Genomic DNA, 27,837 nt, shown 5'->3' with positions numbered 1-27,837 from the left:
GAGAAAGTCTTTGGGTGGGGGTGCACAGGAAGAGAGAATCTCCAGCAGACTCCCAGCTGAGCAAGGAACCCAATGCAGGGCTGGATCCCCAAACTCTGAGATCATGACCTGAGCTGAAATCAAGAATTGGACACTTAACCAACTGAGCTCCCCAGGTGCCCCTCAACTTTGCCGACACTAAGTATCCTCTTTATGATACAGAAAGGAAAACATTTTTGAAAATGAAACCTGTAGGGCAGCCACTGTGGCTCAGCAGTTTAGCACCGCCTTCAGCCCAGGGCAGAATCCTGGAGACCCGGGATCGGGTCCCATGTCGGTCTCCCTGTATGGAGCCTACTTCTCCCTCTGCCTGTGTCTCTGCCTCACTCTCTCTCTCTCTGTGTCTCTCATGAATAAAGAAATAAAATCTTTTTTTAAAAAAAAAAAAAGGAAATGACACCTGTGAAATTAATTTTAGAGGGTAATTTTTAAAAAATTTTCTTACGAATGTTCTGTATGAATTGGGCTTATTCAATATCAATGAATTATTGCTTTTGAGGCAGAATTAATTAGACCTATGGCCTAATCCAATTCTCTAAAGTTAATATTTTTAAATTCTCATTCTCTGTCATATTCCTCACCTGCTGTCTTCTAAGGACTTCATCTTTGTCTATTCCATCACCAGGTTAGCCAGAAATCAGCTGCATGTCATTACAAATGACCCTGACTGGCGCAAAGTTGAGGCAACACCCATGGTCTGACATAATATTGATGGTCAGGCAAAGGAGTTTGCCTTCCTGAAAGACATCTTGGCAATGTGCATCAGGAGACCTACAAAGGGGAGCCTGGGAGGCTCAGTCGGTTAAACGGCCAGGCTCTTGATTTTGGCTCAGGTCATGGTCACAGAGTTGTGGGATTGAGACCCACATCAAGCTTTGTGCCCAGTGGGGTGTCTGCTTGAAGATTTTCTCTCTCTCCCTCTTCCTCTGCCCCTTCCCCCCCATGTTCTCCCTCCCCCACTTTCTAAAATAAATAAATATTTTTAAAAAAATGACCCTGACTGATAGCAGCCCCCTCTAGGAGTGAAAGATAATGACTGCACATTGCGCAAGGGGATTCTGGAAAGCCAGTCACATGCTCCTTAATCAGGGTGCTAGTCTCATAGGTTTATTCAGTTTATGAACATTCACTGAGCTCATGAGATGTGCACTTTCCTCTAGGTATGCAATACCTTGCCTTAAAAGGTTTAGACTTTAAAAGGCCATGTGCTGCCATACCAGGGTGAGGGGTCAAAATGGAGGCAGAGAATGAAGGCGACATGGAAGATACGGTCAGGTCTGGTAGACAGGGTCCTAAGTCTAGAGATGCTTGTCAAGGAAGGGATAAGCAGAAGAGTTCCTGAGTCCCACAGGAAAACTGGAAAGGGAGGGTCAGAATCAGGCAGAGTCAGAGTTAGGGCAGCAATGGGAACACAAAAGATCCGGGCATGTGTGAAGACACAGTCACTGTGTACAGGAAATGGGTGGGAGAAGGTCAAGAAGGCTGTGAAGCTCTCCACCTCCTTCCCACCTGCAGCTATAATCACTTCTTCACCGAAATACTGTGGCTGAGTTTCTACCCTGAGAGCATAACTGCTTTGGAAACAGTGTTGGGAAAATGTCCCTGACTACCCAAGATAATACATAAATACGCTACATCTCCCATTAATTATTTTAGCAAATGTTCGTTTCCCTGGCAGAAATGTGTCAGCTTACCAAAAGGGACACTTAGAAGGTAAAGGCAGAGCACACACGCCGAGACATGATACAGAAAAGCAGGTTTGGGAAGACAAAACCCACCAGATCCATAATTTTGTTGCAGGTTGTTCCTTTGAGCTAATGTTCTCATGAGCAAAGGTACCATCGGTGGAGACTTTTCCTGCATGACCCTCACTAAATGCAAGTTAATACTGTATGGTCAACTAGTTTCGTCATTCAGAACTCAGCTCGGAGAGATTAATGGTGATATCTGAATAACAGAGAGGTTGCTCCACCTCCTTAATAAAACACAGGGCCATTCTTGGTCCACTCTTTGTTTTCACCTACATGCAAGTGGCCTCATGGAAACCAGTGTTTCTATGGTGATGGAGATCGCACATCCCCACATCCCCACTGTACTGCCAAGATATCCTGAAGAGGAGTCAGCGTGATGTAGGTGAGTGGGGCTCTGGATTTTCTTTCTCTGAAATGACACAGAAATGGTTTTATAGTTATGGAAGGGACCTTGTGAAACTGCAATGTTTTTCTCGAAATAGAAGGTGCCCTTCGGTAGGACTCTCATTCCATGGAGGATGTGCTTCAAAACCACGGTCATCCCTCGTTAATCCCCTGCAGCTTTATCCCCACCAGGTGGAGAGATAGAAAGCCGGTTTCTGCCAATGGCTACTGTGGAACGTTGTCATCACCTGCTAATCCCGGAGCTCTGAATACAATTACATTTCTAATCTGAGGGTTTACAGGAGAATACAAATGAAAGGAACAGCGTGTTTTGTATCCAGCATTCCCCAAGTACGAGTTTAAACTTCCTTTGAATTTTCAGGCCCTCCACACTCCAGATACTCTAATTTGCCAGTGTCCCGCTCATGCAGGATGCAGCAGCCCCAGTTAGGGTCCAACCGGCAAAGTCTGCATGGAACCAACGTCGCCTCTTCAGCTGTGGACTCTGTTTTGCCAGTGACCATGCCCAGAACTGCATCAGCTCCTTAACCAGCTTGTCAATCTGTCAGCTACTATTGAACATAGCTGGTAGCCAGTGATGAAAAACAACAACGAAAACAAAAAAACACCTAGCTTCCACAACCCCCAACTACTACAACAGCAGCCCTTCATTATGTGTGCTAGTGTTTCCGAAAGTGGTGTTTACGTTGAAATTATTAATTCTAGGCCAGCCTAGCCCAGAAGTGTCTGAAAAACAACAGAGTCTAAAATCCCATGGAGTTCCTCATCTCTGATCTCCAAAGCCAGCTGTATTTGTTAAAGTTTCATTTTGCCAAGAAGATAAATGATAATAGAATTTTGCAATTCCACCTCTCCCACAGAAAAATAGCTGTTTTCAGCTCTATCGCCTGTGGAAGACCCCTGTGCCAGGACATATGCATCTGTGAATACATGAGCATGTGCCCAGTTAAAAAAACAAACAAACAAACAAACAAACAAACAAACACACCACCAAGTCTCTTGTCAAAATGAGGGATGTTTAAAAATCCAGCTTTCTAAAGCAATGAGAAAAACACCTACCTATTTAGAGGACTGCAATGTCCTCAAAACCTATCTCAAAGTCTTTTTTTTTTAAATCTCCATTTGAATAATATTATTGAGCCCTCCAGCTAATCCAAAATATCACAACGTACTTTCAGTCATCAGTGAGGGCATAGCCTGCTGGAAACAAGAGAATCCTGCCTCTTAAATAACTGGTAAATACATAGCCCTCCAAAGACGTTCTAGGGCTTTGATTCAAAAAGGAGAGGAAAGGAGTAGCTTTTCTTTTATTATTCCAATTTGGTCAACTGTAACCTATTACTTTTGCTGGTTGTTTTGCAAAGATTCTTATAAAGCATTTCCACAGATTCATATAGCCAAGAAAGAATCTCTTGTCTTTAGTAAGTACTGAGTTCTTTTATAATAAAATGCAAAGTGCCAGGAGAATCTATAGGACAGAAGAGACGCTGGCAAAGGAATTAGCAGGAATTGGGAAGCTCCTAGGATGGCTAGAATGGAGGACTTGGTCAAAAGCCCAGGTCAATTCTGAACAGGAAACAGAAATGACTTTGCTATGTGCTATTGTGACACATCAAAATTGTAGAGCCACAGCCCTCCAAAGGGTCAAGTGCAGGGTGCATCTTTCCCTACCTCCCCACCCTTTTGCATCTTTGGAAGTTGGGACACTTGGGTGATCACCCACAATCTGTCCTTGACCAGTTCCGGGTAGCCACATTTCCTAGTTGACTCACAACCTGCTATCCAGCATCTCGAGTAACACAATACTATGTGCATGTCTCATTTTCTAGCTACCATTTTGTTCTATCCAGAAGATATTTCCTTAATTCTGCAGCAGTGCTTTTACTGAGTGAGATCTCCGGGCAAGTCTCCTGCAGCTTTGAGGTAACAATTTGGAAGGTAAAGCAATTGGATATTGTCCCTTTAAAATATCATTCAATTAGGTCTTTTGTAATACATACAACATAACGAGATAGCCTTACCAATTCTAAAGAAATTGCTAGTGCATTTCATCAAAGGCACAATAATAGAAACATTGATTCACTCTTCACCACAAACATCTCCCTTTGATGCTGCAGTTGCCTTCCTACTAACACTTTTCATTTTCTCCAGAAGAAACCAGCTGCCTCAATGCATGCACATTAGAGAAGGTTCCAGTCGGAAATAAGACATTTGTATATCAATCTCAACTCCCCTATATCTCCATCCGGTGCTGCATAGCATTTCTCTTCTTGACTCTAAACCAATAAATTATTCCAAAATAAAGAAAAAGTCTTCTACATCCTGGATGATGAGGGCTAGGTGTTTTATGCCAGCTCTGCAAATGTTGCCAGGGGCATCGTCTGCCTCCTCACACCATTTATTTAAAAGAATGGCAGGGTACCAGTTAGAAACTTTATGGGCCTGAAGAACATTCAGCCACTTTATGCAAAAGATGTCAACAAGAAAGAGTACCGAAGGAATAACACATCCAGAAATGTGCAGTGTGATTAGGAAAATCCATCAACACCCACTGCCACATTTTTAAATATTTTTACTATGTAAAAAAGCAGCCACCAAGGGACGCCTGAGTGGCTCAGTTGTTAAGCATCTGCCTTCAGCTCAAGTCATATCCCAGAGTTCCGGAATGGAGCCCTGTGTTGGGCTCCCTGCTTAGTGGGGCGTCTGCTTCTCCCTCTCCCTCTGCTCTTCCCCCTGCGTTTTCTCTCTCTCTTACTTGCTCACTCTCTCAAATAAATAAATAAAATCTTTTTACAAAAGCATCCACCAAGCCTGAAAGTATTTTAAATATGTTATATCCACAAGACTACTTCATATGATCACAATGCCCCAAATGTTCTTAGTGCTATGGAGATGGAGGAAAAGATACTCCTTCTAGATATACTCAAAGCATACTATGTTTGGTTTATTAACCTCTTGGCATGAGATGTCTAATCTAGCTTGTCTCTATATAAGTAAAAACATAGTTTAGCATTTCTGAGTGTCATCTAAATAAATTACCATCCAGCCTTTAATGACAGCCAAAAAATTTATTTTTTTCAAATAGCCTCAAAATTCCCAGCAATACTAAGCATCTAAACTCACAGATTATATGACATTTGGCTAAGTCTTTCATACAATATCCACTTGATGCCATGAAAGAAATGTATATGCAATGGCTTTTGCTCTGCAAATGTCATGTGGCTGTCCTTAGGGGATTGCATTAAGCACCTGGCACCCACCATGAGGCTCCATTAATGAGAGATATAAAGGTTATGCTGAAATTATTGTTTAAAGGTGCTGACATGTCTCTCCCTCCCTCTCTCTCTCCCTCCCTCTCTCTCTCTCTCTCTCTCACACACACACACACACACACACACACACACCACATACTGAAAATCACATATTCAAATATATACTGAGGAGTAACTATCTCAGGATTTAAGAGAGAACAGAAGAAAAGAAGCTATTTCCATTAAGGTTAAACTGTGGATATCTCTATGCAAGACATGCTTATAACTATCTATTTTCTTTCATTGATTAATTCCACATTATTACACAAGAGTTTGGCATCAAGTACTGTCCTTAGGACTGCACATCATACTAAGGAAATACAAAGAATAATTCTAAAGTCCCTTTTCTAAGTATAAGTTGATCACCTCCAAAAGGCTCATTACCATAGCATTCATGCATTCATCTACTAATCTGTTTATCTCACAAATATTTAGTGAGAACCTATTAGGTACCAGATACCGTGCTAGCACAGGTGCTACGTCAAGGAGTAAAAGAAGACCTGGTGCTGCCCTCCTGGAGCTTGCAGTTCAATGAGGAACACAGATAACTGAAAGATAACATTAGTCAACATAAATTCTCAACTGTGGCCTATCCTCTGAAAGGGAAGTAGACAGCACTACAGGAAAGACCACTGAAAAGCACTTAACTTTGTCAGGGAGTTTAGGAAAGACATCCTGAGGAAGTAAATGCTAGATATGAGATCTGACAGTGACAAAGTTGACTTCAGGGAAGAAGAGTCCAGGCTCAGGAAATGGAGCCAGGGAGACATCTGGGGGGATGAACTGAAAGAGGGCCATTCAAGGGAAAGTAGTAATGGTGAGTCAAGACAGAGGAGAGACCAGCAAAGGAGGTCCTAGCAGATCCTACAGAGGACTCCGGTCTGTGTTTGGTGAGCAAGGAGAAGATGCAGAAATCCTAAGATCTACATTTGGGAAATAGATTGTTCAGGTTATCATATAAACACACTGGAAGAGGCTCCAGTCATTGCTCAAATGAAAGATATATCCTATGCTTGAATGGTGGTGATAATAGAAGTCCATGGAATTAAGAGATGGAGACAGAATGATATGTTACAGATGCTAGGTGAAGAACAAGGATACCTCCTAAGTTCTGACTTTTGTAAGCAACCTAATGGATACGATTAGGGAACACTGGACTAGAACTAGCTATGTTGAAGGGAGAGCAGAAGTTCACTTTTTGGAATACACTGGATCAAGAGACTTCTGAGACATAGAAGAGATAAGGTCAAGTACACAACTGGATCAATGGATCTTGAGCTCAAAGAGGAGGACTTATTGGGTCATTATATCCTGAATGGACTTTCAGAAAACCACAAAATGGATATGTTTGGGACTTCCTTCCTTTGCTAAACTACAAACAATGGTATATTCACATTTTACCAAATCAATGTGGCATGTTATGCTGGAACGTGCCCTAGACTTAGAATCTGACAACATGCATTTGAGGTCTGGCTCTTCCAACAACTAGCTGGGCAGGATTGAACAAACATCCTTAGCCCTTCTCACCTTTGTTTACTACCACCACTACAAAACTACTATGAATACACATTTCCTACTTACTTCACAGGGTGGTTTTAAAGGTCAAATGAGTAAAATTACAGAGGAAACCATCTTAAGCCTATGAAATGATAAACAGTACTGCCAAAAGTGAAATACACCTGCCTGCATATTTTGAACTAAAGAGCAGAAAGGAAAGTTCGTTGCTGCAAACAAAACGAAACCGGTTGGAATGATGAAACATTGTTGAATCCCCTCCAAAATTCAGACTAAGTAAACAAGTGCTTTCCACCAGGTGGTACCTGGGTGACAAGATGTGAATAAAAAACAGTATTTGTTCACCTTCTGATCCAGACTATAGGCCAGCACCCAGTCCTCCTGCCTGGGATGGAAGAGCAAGCTCTGGATGTAGAAAGTGAGCCGGTATTTCTGATAGGTGGCGCCCTCGTCAGAGCTGATTAAAATGCTGCTCTCCATTTCAGGATCACTAAGAAGCATGATCTAGAGAAAAGAGGGGGGAGAAAATAGAGATGGAGTTAGCATGAGAAAATAAATAGAAGAAATTAAAGCATAAATATAAAGTCATCTGTACTTGTATATCACAGCACAGAAAGGGGCGTGTGGTTCTCTATAAAAATATTGGCATTTCCTCCCTGATTTAGTCCTTCATTGCTGTATAGAGCTGGAATATTACGCATGGTTAGGTCTGCATACAAATGAGGCTTTCATTTTGCGATGTCCATCTTACAGGTACTTACATTGTTGATGTCCATCTTTTAAGTAGGGGGAGTATATTCCTATGATCTTCTGTCCCCTGACCTTAAGACCATTACACAGGCCTCTGTCTGCCCCCTCTCTCAATTCTCCAGGTCACTTTTCATCACACCATTGTTCTTGTTGCCCTTTAATCATGAAAAGGATGCCCCTCTTATCCCACTGTGTATTTTGTTCTTTCTGAATGAATTGTTTGAGTGATTTAATGACTTAAGTGTTTTCAATGATCCCTTTGTTCTAGATACTTTCCTTTTTTTTTTTAATTTATTTTTTATTGGTGTTCAATTTACTAACATACAGAATAACCCCAAGTGCCCGTCACCCATTCACTCCCACCCCCCGCCCTCCTCCCCTTCTACCACCCCTAGTTCATTTCCCAGAGTTAGCAGTCTTTACGTTCTGTCTCCCTTTCTGATATTTCCCACACATTTCTTCTCCCTTCCCTTATATTCCCTTTCACTATTATTTATATTCCCCAAATGAATGAGAACATATAATGTTTGTCCTTCTCCGACTGACTTACTTCACTCAGAATAATACCCTCCAGTTCCATCCACGTTGAAGCAAATGGTGGGTATTTGTCATTTCTAATAGCTGAGTAATATTCCATTGTATACATAAACCACATCTTCTTTTTTTTTTTTTTTTAATTTTTATTTATTTACTTATGATAGTCACAGAGAGAGAGAGAGAGAGAGGCAGAGACACAGGCAGAGGGAGAAGCAGGCTCCATGCATCGGGAGCCTGATATGGGATTCGATCCCGGGTCTCCAGGATCACGCCCTGGGCCAAAGGCAGGCGCCAAACCGCTGCGCCACCCAGGGATCCCTAAACCACATCTTCTTTATCCATTCATCTTTCGTTGGACACCGAGGCTCCTTCCACAGTCTGGCTATCGTGGCCATTGCTGCTATAAACATCGGGGTGCAGGTGTCCCGGCGTTTCATTGCATTTGTATCTTTGGGGTAAATCCCCAACAGTGCAATTGCTGGGTCGTAGGGCAGGTCTATTTTTAACTCCTGAGAAAGCATTTGACAAAATACAGCATCCATTCCTGATCAAAACTCTTCAGAGTGTCAGGGATAGAGGGAACATTCCTCGACATCTTAAAAGCCATCTATGAAAAGCCCACAGCAAATATCATTCTCAATGGGGAAGCACTGGGAGCCTTTCCCCTAAGATCAGGAACAAGACAGGGATGTCCACTCTCACCACTGCTATTCAACATAGTACTGGAAGTCCTAGCCTCAGCAATCAGACAACAAAAAGACATTAAAGGCATTCACATTGGCAAAGAAGAAGTCAAACTCTCCCTCTTCGCCGATGACATGTTCTAGATACTTTCCAAAGCCCACATCCCCAAGGGCCCTGGGGAAAAGGGTCCATGGGCTCATGAAAGTGCCTCATCCCCAAGCCAAATAGAATGGTGTAGGAAAAAGGCTCTGGCATTCTAGGGAGCAGATTCAAACTCAATGTCTCTGTTCGTAATGGGTCACCTTGGAGCCTACTTAACTCTAGAGGCCTCAGATTCCACAACAATAACTGAGACAGTATTTAATCCAATAGACACTTAAACACTCGGACTTTTCTCACAGTTGAACTCCTAACCGTCTCCGATACCACTGGCAATTCCATCCTTCCTGCAGCATTCTCTACCAGGGGCTTCCATAATATCATGCTCATCTTGTTACCCTTTTCATCTGTTTTGAATACTCAACTTTCCCTGATCTCCATATAACGTGACCATTGCTAAACCTTCAATATAGATCCTCCTTTCTTTTTATTCAATGTACTGTTCCTCAGCGACTTCTTCCAAGATTGATTGATTGACTGATTGATTGGTTTTACAATTACCATCATTCTGGGAATAACTCAAAACTTCAATGTAGACCTGAGGTCTCCTCTCAATCTCAGACTCAGCTTCCTGACAGATTCTTCTATTTGGATGTCCACTTATCCACAAACACCTCAAAATCACCATGCACCACAATGTACTTCATCCCAAGCCTATCCCCCTCCCACAATGTCCTGCCTGGCTCAGTTCTTGTTCCTATTAATGATTCAATATAAAGCCCAAAACCTGAGATTCACCCTTGACTCTGTTTTCCAATCACCTCTGAAAATTAGTCTTTGAGATCCATATATTTTATCTACTAATTAGCTCTAAAATCAGATCCATGCTCTCCCTGCCCATTGTAACTACCATAGTCCAAAACATCATAATCTCTATACTGGATTACTATAAAATACTCCTAGCCAATCTCAGTGCTGTCACCTCTTGCCCTGTCCCCCAATCCATTTTGTCACAAGGTGGCCAGAACAATTGTCTTATAATACAAATCTGATTCTGACATCCCCCTACTTAAAACCATTCAATGGCTTATCATTGATCTTCCTATATTCTAAAATCCTTAAAACAGCCTAGCAAACTCGGCCCCTGCTTTTGTCTCTGGCTTCATCAGAACCACAGCCCTTTTGACCTTTATTATCCACCTAGACCTAGCTTCTTTGAGTTCCTCCTGTTGTTTGCTGAGTGACTGAATGAGCAAATAAATTTATTTCCTCTCAGAGTTTTCCCTGCCTTTGGCTATACTGCCACTCATTGTTAGGGCTACTTCTACACATGGTCTGAATCCCAAGACCCAAAGTACGAAATAAATCTGAAAACCATTCTGATACCTTATAAAATAAAAATTATTAAGTAGCAGGATTTTTAAAATGTTACCCATAGTGTATATTACTATTATAAAGTAAGTTTTAAAACAGATTCAATCCCTTTAACTGCAAAGATTCACAGTCCTTTCCCTCTTTTATTCGTTTCAGCTTCCAAGACAAGCTTACTTTCTTTTTCTCAAATATTTGCTTTGGCTTCATTGAAATAAGTTATTACTAGTTATCAGCAAATTTTTAAGGAAAGGATGCAGTATATTTTTTTCATTCATAGGTGAATAATCTTGGGGAAACGCTCTGAGATGGATTTTTTATAGACAGAATAGCTTCACCTCCCTTAGCACTGTAAAGGGGTAGGGGCAGCAGATAAAAGCACCCCTGCTGCCCTTGAGAATACCTCAGACGATGCATCTATGCTCCTCACAAAGTCTGAGAGGAAAAATATGCTGAGGAAGAATGAGGCTTTCATCACCACCCTGACTTGCTTCCCACCATGTGCTGATGGGCTACATAACAGGCAATGAAATCATTTTTCCCTTGGTGCAGAGAAATTAAACTGCTTATTTTATGCAGGTATAAAGAAGCTTCATGCCTATGATTTTAATTAGAAGATAAGACCAACATCATAAATGAACTTTATTTTATATACCATGAGTTACTATATCCTGAATAAGGGTTACCATCAAATATCTAGTGCAGTGTAGTCTCTTCCCCCCGCAGCTTCCTTCTGGGTGTATGCATGCATGCACATACCTGCGCGCGCACACACACACACACACACACACACACACACACACACATTAATCCACACACAAATGCTGCATGTATGTGTGCACATACTCATTCACACATATGCTGATGCTGCATAAATGGGCACGCACACATACATTAATGAATTCATATATAAGGCATATTGACACTGCTTGGTGGTTTTAGAGAGCTTTTGTTGGCAAGAGCACATTTTTATTGCAACCTTTCTCTGACATGCTCATCAAAAATCCTTTATATACTTTGGTATCACTGGCAGTGTCTGTATTCAATCCCAGTTTCTGAGAAGAATGAAATGAAGGGAAACAGAAATCTGTATGTCCTGGATTTCGAATCTGTGCTGGGCACATCACCAGATACTTTATCGAAATCTCACACAGGTGAACCGAATATCATTAGGATCGTTAGTGTTTTATAGATAAGAAAACCAAGACTCAGAGGAGAAGAGCAACTTGCCTACTTCCTCCTCTGAGCAGCTGAAATGCCACCACTTTCCTGGACCTTGAAATCACAGTACTTTACTATTTTTACCAAAGGACAAGTAGGAGTTGGAGAAGCAAGTCTTTGTCCTTTTCTTAAGCATCTCTAAGAGATCCACCAAAAAAAAAGTAACTTCAAGAAAGTCCCCTTTCCTTGTCTGATTCATATCTATCTCCTGCCTAGAGACCATGAAGAATTAAATAAATAGGAATCCAAAGAGGAAATAAAATGTTAGTGCAAAAACAAAGAAAGAAAAAGAGGGGAGCATAATATTAACATAAATATAATACAAGAGCAAATGTCTCACCAGAAGTTGTCTCAAGGTAAAATATAGGTATTTGTATATTAATATACAACATATGTGAAGAAAATCATCCTATATCCACCCAACATTTTACTATGACACAGGGATTTCAAACGCAAATGCTTAAGGGGGCAAAGCAGGTAAACAAGCGAATGAAGCCAAAAAGAAAAGACAAGGAGTGGTGTGCAATTTGCCAACATGAAGGGTGCACACCTTCTCTGAAAATATTTGAAATTAGTTTTTAAAAAAAAAAAAAAACTATACTCAAGGGATGCCTGGGTGGCTCAGCGGTTGAGCAATCTGCCTTTGGCTCAGGTCCTGATCCCAGAATCCGGGATTGAGTCCCACACTGGGCTCCTTGCAGGAGCCTGCTTCTCCCTCTGCCTATGTCTCTGCTTCTCTCTGTGTGTCTCTTATGAATAAATAAATAAAATATTTTAAAAAGCTGTACCCAAATTAAATATGCCTGTGGACTGAATTTATGAGCTAGGCACGTGATTCTTATGAAGCTGTGATAGTTTTGAGTAAGGGACGGGGTGGGGGGTGCTAGTTAGGGAGAGAGAGGTAGGGGGCTACAGTATCAGGCTCACAGAAATCTCAAAAACCAGAGGTAAGAGAAGAAACCAGACCACCCTGCCCTAGGTGTGTGTGTGTAGGGAGGAAGGCGGGTCTTTTTTTTTATGACAGTCACCTGTGACCAACAAAGGATAACCAGTCCCTAAAAGGAAGCCACTAAATATGAGATCACAAGTCCTTTCTCAAACCAAGACATCCCAAGAATGATAAGACTACAAGCTCCCTGGTCAGTTCTAAATAAAAGACTGTGATGGAGGTCCCCGTTGGCAACTCTGTCTGGACTCTCACTCCTGAGAGCTTTTTCTGTATCCTTGCTTAATAAAACTCTATTGCTTTACTCTCCTTTGTCTGTGAGATTCATTCTTTTTTTTTTTTTTTAAGATTCATTTATTTATTTATTCATGAGAGACACACAGAGAGAAACAGAGACACAGGCAGAGGGAGAAGCAAGCTCCATGCAGGGAGCCCAAAGTGGGACTTGATCCCGGGTCTCCAAGATCACGTCCTGGGCTGAAGGTGGTGCTAAACCGCTGAGCCACCCAGGGCTGCCCGAGATTTATTCTTTAACTTGGTGAGACAAGAACCTCGCTCTCCTGCTTCAGTTGGTTTCTACTGACACAAAGAAATGTACAACCCTTGTCCCTTAATTTTTAGTTACAGGTATGTAAGTATAAAGCCTATGGTGATTAATTCCTTTACATGTCTGTGGGTTCTGTATTTGTGTGACTTTGACAATATGAATGGGAAAGAGTTTACACTGGAGATTTTGGTTTTGCATTATTTTGTTTTTGCTTTCTTTTCGCTTTCTTTATCCAGCTTTTCCTGACATAAGACCTGCAGTGAATGTATATGTGTACTGGAAGGAGAACAGGGTATTTCAAATATGGTTTAGGAGAGTTACTAATACTATAGGCTCTGGGGGTGGGTGGCTTGAGTTCAAATCCTCAGTCAACTACTTTCTGTGTAAACGTGAGGGTATTACTCAATTTTTCCAAATCTGTTACCTCATCTAAAATTAAAATAAATAAAATAAAGGGGAAAGGAGAAAAATGAATGGGAAATATCAGAAAGGGAGACAGAACATGTGAGACTCCTAACTCTGGGAAACGAACTAGGGGTGGTGGAAGGGGAGGTGGGCGGGGGATGGGGGTGACTGGGTGACAGGCACTGAGGGGGGGCACTTGATGGGATGAGCACTGGGTGTTATTCTATATGTTGGCAAATTGGACACCAATAAAAAATAAATTTATATTTAAAAAAGTATTAAAAAAAAAAAAAAAGAAAGAGATAGGTGAGGGGTGGGGTGGGAAAGGGGAGTTCCTGTTCAGGGAACAGAGTTTCAGACATGCAAATGGTAAAGTTCTTAGAGAGCTGTTCATAGTTAATGATACTGTATTGTATAATTCGAAGAGTTTGATGAGAGGACATCTCCTATTAGATGTTGTTTTCTTTTTTCACCACAATTAGAAAAACCATGAAAGAGTAAAAGAGAAAAAAAACTATATTTTACATGCATTTTACATTGCTGATAATATTTTAAGAAAAACACACTCTATTAGCATATATCAACACTGCCACAATGAACACCCATCAATAGGCAATTGTGAATTTTCGAAGTTTGTTTGTGGCTTTGAATAACCACTTTCCTCTCTTCAAAGGAAGGTCCCAGCTCTTGAAGGAATTAAACACATCACTGCCCTAGGGGTAAGAACTTCATACAATCAGTCTTTACCAATTTCCCTTGTTTACTGTATGTGAATTGTCTGTATTTTGGATTAGAAATGGACAAGCCTTAGAGTTTACCAACATTTGGAATATCTTTTTTTTTAAGTGTGTAATGTTTTTGCAGGAAATTCCTCGGAAAGTTGAATAACAACAGCCCTAATTATAATAGGGTTTTGCAAATTGCAAAGGACACACAAGGAAGTCAGCAATTAGGCAGGGCCATGCTTAGCCAACTTATGCTTTCAAAAACTTAAGTTTACTTGTATCTATACCAGTCAAAATTAATATTGAAGAGGTCAGAATCCTCCCCACAAATCTTTCCACAATGCACCGTTTCCTGTTGCTTGGCATGTCTTACAATACCATTGATGAATATGCTATTTTATTCAATTCTAATCTCTCTGTTCTGTGTGCCATCTACAAAATGGGTGAAAGCTAAAGGTTTCTCAGTCTCTCACTCTGCTTAGAAATGCAAAGGAAAAAATTGGAGTTCAATGCTTTGAAAATAGTCTCAGAGTACAACTAGACTCCCTCTGAATAGAAAAGGAGAAATACTATAATTTACTGTATAATTGAGTTTTAATGGGGGACACTTAGCACAGTTAGTGTTCAATAAGAAATAACAATAATATCAATACAAGCTCACAAAGAATATAAGAAAGATGTTCTTTAAGTTGACCCCCAAACCAATTGACATAATTGATATGCTGTTGAGTATTGACTTATACATAAATAGATCCTGTTATAGATAAAGCTTTTAATCACAATATAACAACAAACCAGCATTCACTACCACCCCATCCATCTACCCATCTGTCTATCCATCTATCCATCTAACACCTCCTCTTATATCAGTGGTTCTCAACTAGGGCAAGGGTGGAGGACACACTGCCCCCAGGGGACATGTAGCAATGTATAGACACGTTTTAATTGCCACAACAGGGGGGCAGTGGAAGGAGTTACTGGAATCTTGTGATTTAAACCAGAGATGTTGCTAAATACATTACAATATACAGGACAGAACCCCGCAACAACTAATTATCCAATACAAAGTGTCAATAGTATTATTGTTGAGAAATCTTGTGTAATACATACATGATATGTACGTACATACATATACATACAAGTCCTCTTTTGAGAAAAATATGTAAACTACATATACATTTTACAGATACACATCAATGCATATTTATGCTTATTCATGTCTCTTTCACCTACCATTTATACATGCCACTCACTTTGCCAAGATTAGACTCCTTGTCTTTCTACCTCAACCAATTGCATTAAGCATGCTTCTACTTGTCCTTCATAATTTAACATAAGTTTCACCAAGAAAGCAACAATCACTGAAGCCAGTTGGGGAGAAAAAACAAAGAAAAACGACTAACCACATAAAACAAACTGGATTAAAAAATGGGCAAAGAATTTGAATAAATATTTTCCAAAAAAAAATGTATAAAAATTGGCCAAAAAGCACATGAAAACATGCTCATCATCAGTAATTTTTACGGAAATGCAAATAAAAACCACAAATAAGACACCATACCTCACATCCACTGTGATGGCTATGATCAAAAAAAGACAAAAACTAAAACCAGAAAAAAAAAAGCATTGGTGAGGATGTAGAGAAATTGGAACCCTTGTGCATTTTTGGTGGGAATATAATATGGTGCAGCTACCACAGAAAACAGTATGGTGGTTCCTCAAAAAATTAAAAGTGGAATTTCATATGGACCAGCATTTTTACTTCTGGATATATACCCCAAAGAACTGAAGGCAGGGTCTCAAAGAGATGTTTATACACCCATGTTCATAAAAGTATTATTCCATAATAGCCAAAAGGTAGAAGCAACCCAAGTGTCCACTGATGGAGGAATGGATAAACAAAACGTGGCACATACACAATGAACTACCATTCAGCCTTAAGAAGAAAGGTGATGCTGACATGCACTACAACATACATGAAATGCAAGGACATTATGCTAAGTGAAGCAAGCCTGTCACAAATAGACAAATAGTATATGATTCCACTTCCATGTGGTACCTAGAGTAGTCAAGTTCATAGAGCCTGAGAGTGGAAAGATTGGTGGCTAGGGGAATGAAGAATGAAGAGTCACTTAATGGATAGAGACTTAGCTTTGCCGGATGAGAGGTGTCTGGAGACTGGTTGTATAACAGTGTAAAAGTATGTCACTGAATATATTCTTAAAAATGATTTAAGATGGTCAATTAAAAAAAAAAAGATGGTCAATTTATTGTTATGTGCATTTTGTCACTATTTTTTTAAAAATGCAAAAGTAGGGACGCCTGGGTGATGGTGTTGACATCCAACTCTTGGTTTCAGCTCAGGTCATGATCTCACAGTCCTGGGATTGAGCCCCACAAAGGGCTCCGAGCTAGGGTGGAGTCTGCTTCAGATTCTTTCTCCCTCTCCCCTCTGCCCCTCCCCGCTCACACTGGTGCTTGCTCTCTCTCGCTCTCCTGCTCTCTCTCTCAAATAAATGAATAAAATCTTTTTAAAAACCCACAAAAACAAAAATATACAATTAGACATGAAAGGACATAAAACAGTGTGCTGAGGAAAATTTAAAACTAATCAAACAAACACCATTTGTGGTGTTTTATCCAACCATTATTAACTGAGTCTTTATGCCAAGCTCTATTATAAGGAATAAGAGCAATAATTAAACCAAATGAGAATCCCTGCCCTCAGAGAGCATACACACCAGTGGGGGAAGAATAGATAGTAAGCTAACAAATAAGTAAAATATGAAACTTATCAGAAAGTAATTAAATCCTTCAGAGCAAAATAAAGCAGGATTAGAGACAGGAAGTACTGAAGAAGGTCTGCAGTTTTGCCAGGGAGGAAAGGCTTATTGAAAGGAGAGGGCATTTGAAAACCAATGGAGGAGTCCAGCGAACTAGAACAGAGGGAAGGAGGTAGGGTGTTGGAAACAGGGTCTATAGGTGACAGAAGCACCCTGGCTTTATCCTAAGTGATGTGGAAAGCACTGGTGGGCTCTGAGTAAAGCACTGACAGGCCATGGTTTGTCTCTTGATCCTTTCACTCAGGCTGCCACTCTGACTGCATAGAGCATTGCAGGAGGCAGGGGTAGCAAGGACAGCGTTGGAGTCTAGGTGGAAGCCACTGTAATGACCCAGAGGGAGAGGCTGTTGGCCTGGGCTAAGGCTGATGTACTGAGATGCTCTGTCTCCATCTCTGGTTAATTTTTAGAGATTCATTTATTTGAGAGAGACAGAGCAGAGCAAGAAAGAGAGCACACGCACAGAGTGGGGAGGAGCAGAGGGAAAGGGAGAAGCAGGCTCCTCCTTGAGCAGGGAGCCTGACATGGGGCTTGATCTCAGGACTCTGGGATCATAACCTGAGCCGAACGTGGAGGCTTAACTGACTGAGCCAACCGGGTGTTCCTCTGGTTATATTTTTAAAGGAAAAGTCAAAAGATTCTGCTCACAGATGAGATGTAGGCTGTAAGAGAAAGTGAAGAGACCCACTACAAAGTTTTCTACCTTGTACGTTCATCTCCATGTTGCTTATCATCATCAAAAGTTGGAAATAACTCCTATTATCTGATAGGGTTTGGGCCTTAACAACTGGGGAAAAAAAAAAAAGACAAAGTGAGCATTTAGGAGATAGGGAAGCCTGTGAAAGGGCAGGCTGGGGGCTTTGGAAAGAAGAAACAGGGCTGTGGAAAGGCTAGGTTTAAGATGCCTCATAGACATGCAAAAAGGCCCTTAAACGGACAATGGGTAGAACAAGGTTTATTTTCCGAGTGGGCTGGCCTGCAGATAAGAATTTAGGCGGCATCAGTGTTTGAATAGCAGTTAGAGATGTGAATCTAGAGACCAACAAGACAGCAGACAGAAAACAGAGCTCTTGTGCTCTGTTGAAGGAACAAAGACATAAGGAGGCACTAGAAAAGGAGTGTGAGAAGGGAAGGAAAGCCCAGAGTACAGTGTCCTTGAAACCTGGAACCCAAGGAATGAAAGCCTATCAGCGAAGAGAGTATTCAACTGTGGCAAATGCAGCTGACAGTTAAGTAGGATGAGTGCTGAGAACTGACCAGTGAATCCAGCAACCTAGAGGATACCGGTGACCATGGCACAGGCAGTGGAGTGAAGGAGGCAGACAATCGGTGTGGATGCGAGCAGAAGTTGGCATGATTGTTCTGGAAAGCAAAGTAGCAACATGGAACCAGACTCTTATAAATATTCATACCTTTGATCCTGTCATTTCTCTTCTAGGAATCTGTCCAAGGAAACCATCAGGGACCCAATAAAAGGCTAATGCACCTATATGATCATGTCAGGGTTATTTATAATAATAAAAAACTGGAAACAACACAAATATCTGATAGAATGATTAAATAAAATAGGACAAACCCATTCCATGGAATACTATGCACCCATTCAGTATGAATTCAAATAGTTTTATGACATGTGAAAAATAAACAGATGCTTAAGCAGTGTGTATAAAAGCAGTCTGAAAACATGGCATAATCTTAATTTTGTTCAAAGTTCTTTATATCTCATGCCTATATTTATGCATAGATAAACAACTTGAAGGAAAAATTCACTACATGTTGGTAGTTTCTACTGTGTGGTAAGATCATAAGTAATTTTCATTTTTTCTTTATACTTCTCTATTTTCCTCAAGTATTCTGCAATGAGCTATATTACCTTCATAATAATGGTTTTCCCCTCGCTCTTCATGCATGTGCGCACACACACACACACACACACACACACACACACACACACTTCCCCATTAGCCCTATCAAGAATCTCAACAGGATTATGCTACCCACTACCTGCCCTTGGAGAAACTGGGAAGATGGGCAAGTGCCTGTGCACATGGGGAGCACTGCTCTGAGCACAGGAGAAGTGTGGGGTGAGGGCAGGATACGGAGGGGATGTCAATGGAGAGAGCAGTAAGAGCACCTGCCAACTCAGGACTGGTATTCTGCCCTGCCCTCTGGAGCAGGAATCTCTGTGCCCATCTGCTCTCCACGCTTTAAACTACCTTGCACTGCAGGATGGGTCTCCCTCAGTCCAGCTCTGAAAACAGGGTTTCCTCTCTAGAAGAGACTCCCGTATCCCATACATGTCATGAAAAGCAAGCCTGGCACCTCAGACACTTTACAATTGGGTTCCCGTTGCTCTCAGGCTTGACCACTACAACGCAACCATGTGCTCTAGTAGCAAGCGTTCCCCAAAAACTTTTGTTCAAATCACTCTGCCTTACCCTCACATTCCCTACCTTTGCTAATGCTACTGTCAAGCCTGGAAGGCCCAGCATCCTCCCTGCTCATCATTTTCTTCAAGGCCCATTTTCATTCCTTGCCTTTCATGAAGCCTCCTGAATACACCAGCAGAACAAGCTCTGCTTTCCATGAGCTCCACTGGCAAATGCATGAACTATGGTTTTATTTTTAAAATATTGGAAATATCAGGGCACTTGGGTGGCACAGTCGGTTAAGTGTCCGACACTTGGTTTCAGCTCAGGTCCTGTTCTCAGTGTCGTGAGATTGAGCCCTAAGTCAGGCTCTGAGCTCAGCATGGAGTCTGCTTGAGAATCACTCTTCCTCTTCCTCTCCTGCTTGTGTGCTTGCTCTTTCTCTTTTCTCTCTTTCTCAAAAAGAAATAAATCTTTAAAATAAAGTATCTAAAAATCTCTAACTATTTTTATATATTTAAAAATGTTAGTTATATTTTGTTTCACTTGTATTCATCTCACTTGACCACGTTGGTGTTAAGTTTCTCAAAGGCAAAGAGCTCCATTCATACCACACTCCAGTTTTCTCTGCTGTGCTCAGTAAAGCACATGCTCAGTAAACATCTGATGTGTGACTGAGTGAACATTACTCAGGGTTTCTGAGTTTGCTTGGCCAACTATTCAGTGCATTGTATTTATGGCTTACCAGTGCCCTGGACAGAGAAGCTTGCTCCACCTGAATAAAAATAGTTAGCAAACCTTTACCAGAAGCACTGCTGGTGGCCCGAGCATTACCAGCCCCACCTACAGTATCGTCACTCAGTCACTCAGTTAGCAGCAGTCCCTCTGCTAACTCCAGTACCTCTTTTTTGGAAATATAATTTAACAAAGCAACAGCCATATAATTTTTCAGCAAGGTGTTTATTTCTAATATTTTAAGAAAGTAAGTCCACCCCAGGGAGAGAAGGAAAGAAAAGTTTCACAATTTAAAACGAATAATAATAAAACTGAAGTCTATAGGATTTGGGCTAGAAGTAATTTTCATTACGTGGGTTGAATTACTTTTAATGTTTTGTTTTGGTTTGGTGGAGGGGCTTTGATTTGTTTTGTCTTTGGCCAGGTTAGGACCACTAAAGAAAGATGCAAGCCCAGCCGTGGACTCCCGCCATCAGACGGAGTGTGTAGAGACGTGGCTTAGGTGGGGACAAGGCATGGGATTTGGCACACTGCTGTCACAGGCACAGATAATGACCAGGTGCTTTGGGAGAGGTTTTGATAAATATCAAACCAGTTGCATCAAGATCCTCCAAGGTGTTTGCTGTTTCAAGCATCCACGCCACTACTGCGCATGTCTGGGAACAAGGTGGAACCCCAGAGTTAAAAGTCACTGCTTCAAATCCTAAAATCAGAAAGGCAGGGGCTATATGAAGAGGGAAAAAAAATGCTCACCAGTACGCATACTATCTGCCACAAAACAAACCCTAATTTATAAGCATCTTGTTAAATCTGCGTGGGAAGGAGATCCTGAAAAGATTCCAGGGTACAAGGGATGGTAAATGGAAATTAATTGCACAGTACCCATTATGACTAATTTAAGAATTACAGATTGTCACTGATATAGTATTTATTTAGTGTGCTATCTTTAGTGTTTAATTCAGTGAACATTGAGGAAAAAAAGGGACAAGGGCTTTCCTAAGTTTACCTGCTCATTCTGTGTTTTTATTTTTCCCTACGGATCTTATTCTTCATATAAGAAGCCCCTGACTTAGGCAATTTTCAGGAACCTAACCTAGATATTTGGGAAAGATTATTTTAGTTAAGAAAGGTAAGATAAGAGGACCTTTCAGTTATCACAAGGGAAACAATCAGGGGTGTGAATAAGCTTGGAAATAACCCACATCCTGTTGGGAGAGGCTGCTCAGTCAAGAGCATCACTGGTACTAGCAGGAAGCTCACTGCACTCAGGGGGCACCACCCCACCCAGGAAGAATGCTGATTGCATGAACACACGTTCCAACTCAACTCCTCACGTCCCAGTCACTGCCCACACTTGGGGCGGTGGCGCAGGAAGGAGCTCACATACAGCTCAATGCTAGATGGATCAACAACGAACAATGCAACTTCCCAAGGACCCAGCCCTGGAGCCTGCCTGAGGAAAGCGAAAGAGGGCACCAATCCCACCCTCCCAGGGGTAGACCCTCAGCTACCAGGAAAACAGAATGGAACCAGACCGTGCAAGGAGTTGGGATACCCCTGAAGCCCTTGGTCTGTGCTTTCTGTCCCCAGCTCAAGACACCTGCTCTGCATCCCTATCACAGGCTCTGGGTTATATTGCATTTTATCATTTGCCAAGTTCTTCCACAGACAGTCTCTCCTTGATCCTCTTTCTCTCCTCCCTGGAGAAGCCAGGCCAGGGACTATCGCCTACAATATTCAATTCCTAGTGCTGAGAACAGATAAGCACAAACTTAGTGGCCTGAAACAATATAATTTTGTATCTTACAATTTAGATGTCAGAAGCCCCAAAATGGGTCTTGCTGGGCTGAAACCAAGATGTCAGCAAGGCTCAGCTCTTTTCTGAAGGCTGTGGGAGAGGATCTGTTTTCTGGCCTGTTCTAGCCCCTAGAGCCTGACTGTTCACATTCCTTGGCTCATGGCCGATTTTTATCAGCAAAGCCAGCCATGGCCAGACCAGTCTTTCTCCCATCACTTCCCTCTGACTGCTTCCTCCTTCTTCCCCAGTTGGAAAGATGACTGTGATTACAGCCATCCTACTGGAGAATCCAGAGTACTCTCCTTATTTTAATGTCAGCTGACTTAACATCAGCCATTTATAGGTTTCTAAGATCTGATTTAAGATGTAGTTCATCACCATAATTCCATATACACTTTAATTCCCCCTTTGCCATGTGACCTAACATACTCTCAGATCCTGGGGGTTAGGATATCTTTGGGAGGCGGGGATCCGGCCTGTCCCACCCCATTCTACAGGCAAGGAACCACCACAGTCAGCACCAGGCGACCTGCTGGAGGTCGCAGCTAGTTACTAAGTGGAAAATGGGGCTCAAACTCAGAATGTTATCTCCTGAGTTGAACGCTTTCCTTGCAGGACTGTCCTTTGCAGAACACACAGCAAACGTGAGCAAGAGCACACAGCAAGGGAATGACAGAGTGCGCAGGAACAAAAGCAGAAAACAATCAAACAGAAGCATTTACTGTAAAGGTCCCTAGTCCATGGTCTTCTCCCTTTTGTTTTCCCTCTGGCTGCAAATCTGACCCTTCTATCCCCAAACAAAAGAGACTGTAGCAGTCTATGTGTGCATTTTTTTTTCCTGTGGGGTTTTTAAGAGTTTCTCTTGGTTGTTTGGTGATGCTTCCTCTCTTTCCTGATGTGAAGCAGGAGGGGAGGGAGCAGAGAGGTAGCAATTTGGCTAGGCAGGTACCCTCTATAATGACCCCTCATCCTGTGCCAGGTGGTCCCCAGGCAGGCAGGAAAGAGAAAGCTACAATAACAGTAATAAACGGAGCAGAAGGCCTTGCAGGGAACAACATAATGAGGAGCCTCAGCTGCCTCAGTCAGGGAGGGTGGGCAGAGGCAGGAGATGAGAGGTGGTGGCTAAAAGCTGGAGGTGCCCAATGGTGGCAGTCTTCTACTTCCCCCTGTGACTGCCTGGAGCCTGTGTGTGTGTGTGTGTGTGTGTGTGTGTGTGTGTGTGTGTTTTCTTTCTTCACTGCTCAGAGGAGGAAAACAAAACACCACACCTCCTCTCACCAACTTTCTGTTGTGGTTAAGGATAGAGCAGCACATTTGTCAAAAGGTCCAACTGCCACTTCTGATTCCAAAGCTCGGCAAAGGATCCACCCCTATGGTGATTTAGATTAATTGCTTCTCATTAAGAGCCAATAAACAAACTGCATTCAGGAGCTCGTCTCCTCCTCAGCCCACTGTTGCAGGGTATAATTGCCGAGAGGGAAAGCAGAGGCACACCAGAGAGTTGTCAAATGTAATTTATAGGTTTTTAAGATCTAATCATTTTCTATAATATTAGATTAAATGACAGTCTATATTAAAGAGGAAATTACATTTCACCTTGCTTTCTTCAACTTTTCCCTCCTTTTCTAGCTAGGGTTTTCAAAAAGCTCTAATCCCACAGCAAAGGGCCAGAAAATGTCCTTGACAATGTACTTGAAAAGGATCAGCCAATGGATTTCCCTGCACCCAGCAGTCTGTCCAGAGAAACAGAACTCGAGATAAAAGGGAACATACCCTTGCCTAAGCCAACTCTCTCCAGGAACCCACAGGGTCCCTCCCTCCTTACTTCAGCCAGACCTGTGTCATCTTAGCCCCTGACCGCACCCACCATAGCTCTGGAGTATTTACGTCGGTGTGTGTGAGGTAAAAAGAGTCCTGGAAACAACATCCTACAAAATCTCATCCTCTTGAGATTTGGAATCAAACAGACCCTGGTTTGGGGGTTTTTCTGTTGGGTTTTGTTTTTGTTTTTGTTTTTGTTTGTTTGTTTGTTTTTTTGTTTTGTCAGTTAGCCATGGAGCCAATCAGTTCACCACTTTCACTTACAGAGACTCTGTGCGCCAGATTCTAGGAGAGGCATGGGGGGCACAAGAGTGAGTGAGAGTCACACCCCATTTCCATTTATTAGCTCATTTATTAGGCAAACCTTTAGTTTTTCTCTGAGGAAAAAAGTAATGGAATCATGCCCATCCTCAACACCATGGTGGGCTTAGAGGGGAAGATGAGAGAGAGAAGTAATGTCTGGAAACCTCCTGACATATATTGGCATTTGGCAAATGTCAGGGCCTTTCTTTCCCACCTGCTCCCCAAGACATTTGAGAACAGATGTTCTCAACCTAGATGGGGGGCAAAAGCACACAATCTATTTGTGGAAGGAGAGGGGGGTCACTCAGGTTGCACAGCTGAGATGTGTGAAGCAAAAAAAAAAAAAAACTGTAAAGATCGATAGCCACTGTTGTAGAAGGAGGTATACAACCCTCAAAGCATAAGAAAGGAGCAGGGGGACAGCCATCCGTCCTGTGCCATGTTTGGCATATTTGGTGGCAGATTACAGATAATCAGTTCTTTAGCCTGGAGGTCATTGTGCTTCACTCACTGGTTCTAACAGAACTTTCCAACCCCATGCCCCCAGAATGCCTATACTCTTGAAAAGATTCAAGAGCAATTCACTGCTCCTCAAGCATGCTACTGCCCCACCTTGAAGCCATTGCTGAGGCCATTCCTCTTCCTGGAATGTTCTGTTTTACATTCAGTACACCTAAACCCGATCTGTCATTTAAGGCCACACCAAAAGTCTTCTAGGAAAGCTCTGTGGGTTCCTGCCTCTTCATAGTGCTTTGCAGAACTTACAACTAGCTGCTTAAATTAGAGTAAAACTGTACGCTTTTTCATAGCAGAGAGATTTCCCCTCATCTACTTATGCCCCTACACAGCCCAATTTAGTATCTTATAGAGGAAGCTCAAAAGACCTACTGGTCTGCCCCGTGAGGTCTGCATTCATGAACATGCCTGAAGGAGCAGCCCTTACCACACCTACAGAACTTTCAAATAGGGAAACGAGTCTAGCAGAGCCTCGAAATGGCTCGTAAGATTGCACTTCACAAAGGGCTCTCATCACCTCTGCTCTCATCACACTCATTGGCCAAAGCAAGTCATACGGACAAGCCCCCTCCCATTGAGGGGAGGTGTACAATCTTCCCACAGAAGAACCCCAGTAGGTGGCAGGGTGGAGGCAAGGAATATACCGTACAACTTATGTACTCAAATTCCACCCCTACATATACATGCAAATGAATCGGAAACAGATACTCAAACAGATACAGGTACATTCTTGTAGCACTATTCATAAGGTGGGGCCAAAACATGTGGAAACAGCCCAAATATTCATCAAGAGATGAATGGATAAACAGATTATGGAACATACACATGGAACATTATTCAGCCATAAAAAAGAACGCCATACAGATACGTCCTACAATATGGATGGGCATGGAAAACATGCTAAGAGAAAGAAGCCAGGCACGGAGGTCACATAATCTACAACTTCATCTCTCTGAAATGCCCAGAACAGGTAAATCCATAGAGACAGAAATCAGATTGGTGGTTGCCAGGGGCTGGGAGAGGTGACCGCTTAATGGTTCTGGGCTTCCTCTTTAGGGTGATGAAAATGTTCTGGAACTAGACAGAGGTGGTGGTTGTACAAGGCTGTTAATGGACTAAATGCCACTGAACTATTCCCTTAAAATGACTATTTTTAAATTATGTGAATTATACAATAAAAAATAAAGTAAGAAAGTTGTAGCCAGAACTGGTCAGCTTCTGCCTCTCCCTTGCTTGCCAAGAAAAACTAGAATGACAATAGCAAGCTAAAGATACTAGTAAGCACCAAACTAATTGCCAACTCGCTTGTACAGTGACCCTTCTGCTGAATGGCAAATGATAATAATACAATTGGTCTAAACAGGAGCCATGGACGACCACCATCAGGATAGCCCGAACAGCTGTACGAACCCCACAGCCAGCTACCGGCTAGTGACTTTGCAGATCTGCTTGCCTCATGCGATGCCCAAATCCCAGCTCAGCTGCAGCCCGTAAAGAGTCCACATGTCCTGATGAAAGTGATAGTTCCAGGTGGATTACCCTTCCCAGCAACAAATCCTATTCTAATTGTCTCAAGCCTCCTCTTCTTATTTCTTAAAAATTAACATTACCAACAGGTTTAATCCACAAGCAGAGGCCCCTCATGCCTAAATGCCATGCTTGAATGCTCTCATTTTAAAGGATGGTATACAGGCTCTTGCTTTATACAGCTTTATGAAGCATGTGTGATAAAAGTACCTCACCCATACGGCTTTTTAATACCATGGCAGTCCATTCAATTCAATCTCATAAAATCCAAGCAATATTTAAGTGTTAAAGGTGACTTTCACTATGATATTTATTATTGGATAATGAAAAATGGGACACATAGCCTTCAAAACTCCAGGCAATGAAGTGAACCACATCTCCTCTAAGCTTTTAATAATAAGACCACCATATTTTTTGGGAGTGACACAAATCTCCAGAGTCCCCTTTGAGATTCCCTCTTGGCAACATGAGTTTTCTTAACAGTTTTTTGTTTGTTTTTGCTTCTTAGTGACCAAATCCCTTATCAGTTACTTAAATATTGGATCTGCCTTTTTTTCTATCAGAGTGGACATTTTTAAGGGCAACATTGCCCATCCCATATGATCAAAGAGTTAGTTCCCCAAGATTCCCAGTCTCCTGTTATGATAGATACTCCCAGAGAACCCAATATAGAAAGCTACTAGAACACAGTAGAATTTTAGTCTCTGTCTGTCACTTTCCCAACTCTGGATCTTCCTGGGTCCAATGTCCTATTGCTACTATCCAGCTAGGATGTTTAGTGCCATTCACTGCTCTGTATGTTTGTGTCCTTAGCAGACTGTGACATCTCTGAGAACACTGACTATCCCTGATTTATCATTCTTATCCCCAGCTTTTAGCACAATATCTCATACATTGCAGATGTTAACAGATATGCCTGAGTGAAATATCAGTTAACTAATTCTGAGAAAACTATTACAGAGCAAGCTCATCCATCCTAAGTATTTCAATACACATTTGATGGGACAGGAGAAATTGAGCCGTCTTCTTGAAATCCCAAAGTTATCACTGATATCACTGTTAGCCAATGTTAGCCATTGTTACCAACATTAGCCAGTAGTAGCACTTCAGAAAAGACCATCAGAATCACCTGAAAAGCTTGCTAACCCCTGTATGTTCCCAGGTCCTATCTCAGACATCTTGGCTTGGAGTTTCTGACTTAGGGAGGAGGAACTGCTGCCTCTAACAAGCACTGAGATTATTCTAACAAATACACAAGTGTAAGCATCACGACTATAAAATGTTTGCAGCAACAATCCTTCTCCAGTTCCTTGCAGAATGGAAATAAACTGCTAGTGCCTGATAGTCCTCCATCAAGGATGTGGCCATGGAGAGTTTGAAGGACTCATACAAGTAAAATGGACTGTGAAATGTAGTTGCAGCCTTCACCATTATGGGTCAGTTTCCTTGGACTCAAAAGGAATCAAGGACTGCATCAGAGAATGATGGGCCCCGAGTGCCACAGGGAAAGAACTAATTACAACAAGGGAATCAGGGCACCATTTGTTAATATCCTGCTTTGAATAACCTTTAACCCCCACTACTGTCAGAAGCAGGGTCCCCAAATATTCCTTGTGTAACTT

General features: G+C 41.9%; 1 protein-coding gene across 2 annotated transcripts in view; it reads right to left on the bottom strand.

Moving 5' to 3' along the window:
* The window catches only part of SORCS3 (sortilin related VPS10 domain containing receptor 3), a 581,611-nt gene that overhangs the window by 267,867 nt on the left and 285,907 nt on the right, over positions 1-27,837 (bottom strand). For both annotated transcript variants that reach the window (XM_038578740.1, XM_038578741.1), the window contains exon 4: positions 7,367-7,525. In XM_038578740.1, the coding sequence (XP_038434668.1) occupies positions 7,367-7,525 (159 nt within the window). The remainder of the gene's footprint in view (positions 1-7,366; positions 7,526-27,837) is intronic.

This window comes from Canis lupus, chromosome 28 (assembly GCF_011100685.1).
Source record: "Canis lupus familiaris isolate Mischka breed German Shepherd chromosome 28, alternate assembly UU_Cfam_GSD_1.0, whole genome shotgun sequence".
Classification (NCBI taxonomy): Eukaryota; Metazoa; Chordata; class Mammalia; order Carnivora; family Canidae; genus Canis; species Canis lupus.
The sequence above is the reverse complement of the archived record's forward strand: the minus strand, read 5'-3'. Positions and strand labels throughout refer to the sequence as shown.